Source organism: Rosa chinensis, chromosome 4 (assembly GCF_002994745.2).
Source record: "Rosa chinensis cultivar Old Blush chromosome 4, RchiOBHm-V2, whole genome shotgun sequence".
NCBI classification, from domain to species: domain Eukaryota; kingdom Viridiplantae; phylum Streptophyta; class Magnoliopsida; order Rosales; family Rosaceae; genus Rosa; species Rosa chinensis.
This window is the reverse complement of record NC_037091.1, coordinates 59,631,305-59,637,304: the sequence shown is the minus strand read 5'-3', so window position 1 is coordinate 59,637,304 and position 6,000 is coordinate 59,631,305. Positions and strand designations below refer to the sequence as shown.

The 6,000-nt window shown below is 37.6% G+C and overlaps 1 protein-coding gene across 2 annotated transcripts; it reads left to right on the top strand.

Moving 5' to 3' along the window:
* Positions 1-250: 250 nt before the first annotated feature.
* Positions 251-5,414, top strand: LOC112198031 (probable isoprenylcysteine alpha-carbonyl methylesterase ICMEL1). Of its 2 annotated transcripts, none has more exons than XM_024339039.2 (11): positions 251-956; positions 1,463-1,539; positions 1,715-1,784; positions 1,881-1,961; positions 2,242-2,316; positions 3,494-3,673; positions 3,785-3,925; positions 4,061-4,126; positions 4,212-4,355; positions 4,565-4,655; positions 4,984-5,414. In XM_024339039.2, the coding sequence occupies exons 1-11, from the start codon at positions 409-411 to the stop codon at positions 5,143-5,145; spliced, it is 1,635 nt and encodes a 544-aa protein (XP_024194807.1). In that variant the 5' UTR covers positions 251-408; the 3' UTR covers positions 5,146-5,414. The 2 variants fall into 2 exon arrangements, with proteins under 2 accessions (XP_024194807.1, XP_024194808.1); XM_024339040.2 differs by having other exon boundaries at positions 253-956; positions 3,572-3,673.
* The last annotated feature ends 586 nt before the right edge of the window (positions 5,415-6,000 follow it).

Here is a 6,000-nt window from a genome sequence, read left to right as displayed (position 1 = left end):
TTATCATTATATTTTACCGCATTTTACCGTCCTATTAATGTTCATGGTATATGTAGAGATGAAGGCGAAGAAAAACCTAAAAATCGAAGTCCATCAATGAAGGATTAGTGAAACAATATGATACAAAAGCATGCCAAAATTTCGATAGTGAAACCCAAACACCCCTTATTGCCTCCATAGGAGTCATCATGGCCATTAACAAACCAAGAGACAAGAAGAAAGAATAAAACGAGGTAGGAGACGACCAATTCCAACTCCTCCAAAAACAAAGTAGAACTAAATTATTGACACACCGCGTGTCAAAGCACAACTGGCCCTGCACAACCCCCCACTTCCTCCCTCTCTCTGGTAAGACACTGATTTTGACAAAAAACCAATGCCTTCTTCTTCCTCCTCCTCCTGCTCTTGATGTTTCGAACCCCAATTTCCAGATTCGCCACACTTTTGAGAAACCCAAATCCCCATAAACTCTTACCCACAGACCCAATTCCCATATTCACCAAAAAAGCTCGAATCTTTGGCCCCAAACAAAAGCTCGAAATGCCATCCCAGCAAATCCTACCCGTAACATACCACCCCCCATCTTCAAATCCCGCCACCACTGAAAAGCTAATAGTCAAATCTGAGGAGGACCCATCAACAAGGCTCCTCCTTTATTCACATTTCGAAGATGAAGAAAAGGCCGCGCCTTTGAAGCCCCTTCTTCCCAAGTCGGCGAGCTACACATTCAACACCTCCACCACCGCCACCGCCACCGCCGCAGCAGGTTCTGCCAATAACAACCAGAAGCGGCGGCGCCGGACGGCCAGCGATAACTCGCTTTATTCGTCGTCATCCAATTCCTCATCGGAGGAGGGCGCTGCCGACCGCCACTCTATCGCCGGCGATGTGGAGCACGCCGCCGCCGAGACGTACTTGATCACCCGGCTGAGCTTGAAGCTTTTGAGCTATCTTGGGTACATAAAGTTTCTTACTTTTTTGGGTTTTGGATTGTTTTTTGTGAATACCCATTTTTGTAATTTGGATGATCTGTGAAGCTGCATTGGAAATGGTGCAGTCTATAAATGGTGTATGTTTGGATTGGAATCACTTAATTAAGGGCTTTAGCTTACTTAAATTAGAGCTATTTGATTGTCATTTGAGACTTAAGTAAACTAGGATCTTTTGAAGTGACATTTCCAAGTAAACCAAGTGGTAAAGTGTTTTGACTATTGTGATTCAATCTGTTATGCTTTGGGAAGAAGTTTGTTTTCCTAAGATAACTTTGAATAAGGGATAGATTTTGCGGGCAGCTTGGTGAAATAGTATGCAACTAATGTTGAAGAAATTGGGGCAATGGAAGAAATCAGATAGGATTTGCATGTAACTATTGAACTTGTGTGTTGTGGATTTTGGAATTACTGCTTCTTTTATCAAATCTATCCTGATGTTAGATGCTTCCTGATCATATATTTTTATTCAGGGTAGGCTACAGATGGATTACAAGATTTTTGGCCCTCGGTTGTTATTCGTTTTTACTTATGCCAGGGTTTATTCAAGGTATCCATCTTAAAATTTTGATGCATATATGCACAAGTTGTTGTAGATGTTAAAGTTAGTTTGCCCACTTCAGACGGTAAACATTGTAGACATGGTGAGGAACTCATGGTCAAGATATAGTAATCAGAAACTACCATCCAGGGGGTTATAACTACTGTGCCTGTGTTTTTTGCAGTTGGCTATTACTATTTCTTCTCCAAGCAGGTCCGCAGAGGTATAGTTTATGGTGATCAACCAAGAAATAGGTAGGTTGAGTTTAGTGCACTTTTTTTTGTATTTAGAGCAATAAGTATTTTAGGATCAACTTTTGCTGTAGTAATAGCTCAAATTTTGTTGTACAGGCTAGATCTGTATCTACCCAAAAATTCTGATGGGCCAAAACCAGTCATTGCATTTGTAACTGGTGGAGCCTGGATTATTGGGTGAGTGATTGATCCTTGTCAGTTTATTTTTGAATAGTTCCTTGATGGTGTAGCTTGCATTTCTTTTGGAATTCGGAGTGTAAAACTTAAGTAGAGCTGAGATTGAGATCACATTCTGGGACCATAGTTCCAATGCTTTAGTTGTAGGTCCAATGTTATAGTTTTGCTTATGTTTTGTTTTTGTTTTTGTTTTTTTGTTTTTTTCTTTTTGCGGTTTCACATATTATATTTTTTCATGCATCTTATTCTTCTTTTGTTGGTTAAATTGTTGTTGATGCAGTTACAAAGCATGGGGTTCTCTTTTAGGAATACAGTTATCAGAACGAGACATCATAGTGGCATGCATAGATTACAGGTGATTTCTTTTTCCTTCAAGCAAGTACATGCGCTATATAGTAGATGCCATATAGCTGAATGAATACGAGGAGATCCTATCTCTCTGAAATATGACCTCTGCTATCTATGAAAAATGTAACCAAAATCTAGTTCTTGCTTGTGTCAGACGTATTTTGAAAGAATTTCTGAGATTACTTGGTAGAATGTAATACTATGTCATAGCTACTGGGCACGTGTTCATCACTGAGATAAATGAGTAGTCAACGGGCTTCTTTCATGGTTTGCCACACTAATACCATTTATATTTTCACTTGATCTATGATCAGATCCTTGTTAATTCATGTCTTGCAATGTATCTCATCACCTTGACAAAATTTTGCAGATCCATTTTTTTATCCTCCTATCATCCTATATCGAAGTTGAGCCAGTCCATAGTTGTGCATGATGGCCAATGAAACACAATAAGCTAACCTAGACAATTACCCCTTGGTTGCCCTATATTTTAATCACCTTCTTATTCCCAAAAATGGTAATCTTTGTTATGGATAAAAAGCCACAGATCAATCATAACATCACTTCAATTTCTCTCTTTTATGATATATAAGTTTCCTGAACCTGACTCAGCATCACCTCCTTGATCATAAACTGATATAATTTGTAAAATACATTTTAACAGTAGTTAGTCTTTTGGGAGTATTTCCGCTTTGGTCTAAAGGTATTCTCGATAGGGAAAAAGCTTGTAAGGCTGGAAGTATTCACCAAAATATGATGGACTGATCTTATTTAAAACTGATGCTTGGATGGTCAAAGCACACAACTTTTCACTTTGTTCTAGACCTTTTCCTTTTCAAGCTTACAAGGTAAGACAAAACTCGAAAAGGAAAAGTACAGAACAAAGTGAAAAGTTGTGGATTTCATCAACATACATGTGGTATCCTCAAGGAAATCAGATTTAGTAATTAGTACATACTAGTCTTATTTAAAACTGATGCTCGGATGGTCAAAGCACACAAATTTTCACTTTGTTCTAGACCTTTTCCTTTTCAAGCATACAAGGTAAGACGAAGTGAAAAGTTGTATGCTCGAAAAGGAAAAGTACAGAACAAAGTGAAAAGTTGTGGATTCATCAACATACATGTGGTATCCTCAAGTAAATCAGATTTAGTAATTAGTACATACCAGTATGTTGCATTCAGGTCGGTGTTATTAATGTCATGTGCACTGCTGAACTACCTACGCACCTGTAGTCAATGTCTTATCATGCCTTCATGCAGAAATTTCCCTCAGGGTACTATCAGTGATATGGTACAGGATGCTTCTCAAGGCATCTCATTTGTATGTAATCATATTGCTGAATATGGAGGCGATCCTGATAGGTAATGGTATCATTTTATGCTTTTTTTATTTATTTATATGTTTTTCCCTGAAAATATGATGTAGGTGATCCTATTGCTAAAGTTGATATTGGTCATGCTATGTTTCTGCAGGGTTTATGTGATGGGACAATCAGCTGGTGCACATATTGGTGCATGCTCAATTGTTGACCAGGCAATCAAGGAGCTTGGTGAAGGAGAGAGCACTTCTTGGAGTGTTTCCCAGATAAAGGCTTACTTTGGTCTTTCTGGAGGGTAATATATGATTTATTATAATTTTTTTTAATTAAATTATTGAAGCTCCTTTTCATATAACTTTTGCAAATTGCGATTCGTATCTTTTGATAGATGCTTTCACGTATGGATTCTCATTCTGACATGCTCACGCAGGTACAATTTGTTTAATTTAGTAGATCACTTCCACAGTCGAGGCCTATACCGTTCAATATTTTTAGGGTATGAACCTTCTCTTGTAATGCCACAATTTCTGCTAGAATTGCACTTTTGTTCTAATATTTCATGACTCCCAAAATTCTTACAGCATAATGGAAGGGGAGCATTCATTGCAACGTTTCTCTCCTGAAGTCATGATTCAGGACCCTAATGTTAGGAGTGCTGCTTCTCTTTTACCTCCTATTATTTTATTTCATGGTACTGCAGATTATTCCATACCATCAGATGCCAGGTAAAAGTCACATCTGGATTTATTCCTTTGATTAGCTACAAGTCATTTCTTAACATAAATGGTGTGGATTCTGAGAATTTGCTCTCAAGAGATAATTAATATAGCTTAGTTTTTCATCCTAGTATAACTGAACATATGGTTCTCCACCAGATCTTATAAGCATATAATTTCAAGTCCACAGGCTTTGACAAGCATGTTGTCTTGTGCAGTAAGAATTTTGCAGAAACTCTTCGGAGTCTTGGAGTGAAAGCTGAATCGATTCTGTATGAAGGGAAAACTCACACAGATTTGTTTCTTCAGGTAAGAGAGCACTAAAGATGGTCCTTTTTGGTTTACCCAAGTAGCATATCTCTTGCATTAGAAAGCCATAGCAATTTTGTTCAGTTTTAAGCTATGAAGTCACTGAACCATGTACTGGATTCCTTGGTTGCTTTAATTTGGCATCCCATCAGTATATGGCATACCCATTATCTCCATTCCATTCTGAACTTGAATTGCTCTACTGCTAGATCCTTTGTACTGTTTTCATTTGCCTGTTTCGTTACCTCCTCCAAAAAGGAGAAATGAAACACCTAAACAGGAAAAAAGAAATCCGTGTTAAAATCTGTTTGGTGTTTGTGTTACTCAGGATCCAATGCGAGGTGGAAAAGATCAGATGTTTGAAGACTTAGTAGCTATCATTCATGAAGGTGATTCAGAGGCCCTTGCCAAAGATGCAGTGGCTCCACCAAGAAGGCGCCTCGTACCTGAGTTCATGTTGAAGTTGGCTCACAAAGTCAGCCCATTCTAGCTATTTTTGTTGATCATTCATCACCCCCAAAAATAGAGTTTCTTTGTGATGTAATCTATTCGTTTTTGTACATATCATTAATGAAAACCCAACTGTCTACCCCTTATTTGAGGGTAACCTTCAGAACTCCCCTATTCTCGTCAAATAGATCAAAGTTCTTCGTTTCCTTTGTAAAATGTTGAGACATTCTGAACATCTGTATAAGTATACCACAGGGAATGTTGTACTGATTAATATTCCTTTTTAAATTCTCTCGCCAATCTTTGTAATCTTAAGCCTCGTTTGATTCACGGAATATAAAGAAATTCCCTTGTTTTTCCTATGGGGATGAGAAATTAAAATTCATGTCCGTTTCCCTTTCCAATGTTTGGTAAAACAGGGACAATATTTAAGAAAGACTATTTGATATCCCTTCCGGTATTTGGCTGGTTCAGGAAAGAAAAGAAAAAATATATTAATGTTTCAATAATACTCTTGTATTTTAAAATTTATCATCATGAATGAAATTGACAATAATACATTTGAGTAGGGATATTGTAGTCCTAAATTTTCATAATAAATGTTGGGAAAGAAGAAAGGAAAATCATGAGTTTTGAAAGGAACCATCTTCCAGACTTCCACCATATTTTCCCATCTGTCAGGAAAATAGTTCCCCAGTTTGTGTTTACCAAACAAAGGAAATGAACAATTTCCTTTCCTGATTCCTCAAATCCATGAACCAAGCATGCCTAATCTAATTCTCTCTCATGTTCATTAAAATAAAATCTATATTCTTCCTCACAGATAGGAAGTTTCTCTTGGCCTATTTTTCATTTTTTCCTGGACTGACCGACTTGTGCGTTGAGGACTTAAAAG

Coding starts and splice junctions, on each gene's coding strand:
- LOC112198031 (XM_024339039.2), top strand. CDS start 409: ATGTTTCGAACCCCAATTTCCAGATTCGCCACACTTTTGAGAAACCCA. Junction 957..1,462: donor AAGCTTTTGAGCTATCTTGG/GTACATAAAGTT, acceptor ATTTTTATTCAG/GGTAGGCTACAGATGGATTA. Junction 2,317..3,493: donor GTGGCATGCATAGATTACAG/GTGATTTCTTTT, acceptor TGTTGCATTCAG/GTCGGTGTTATTAATGTCAT.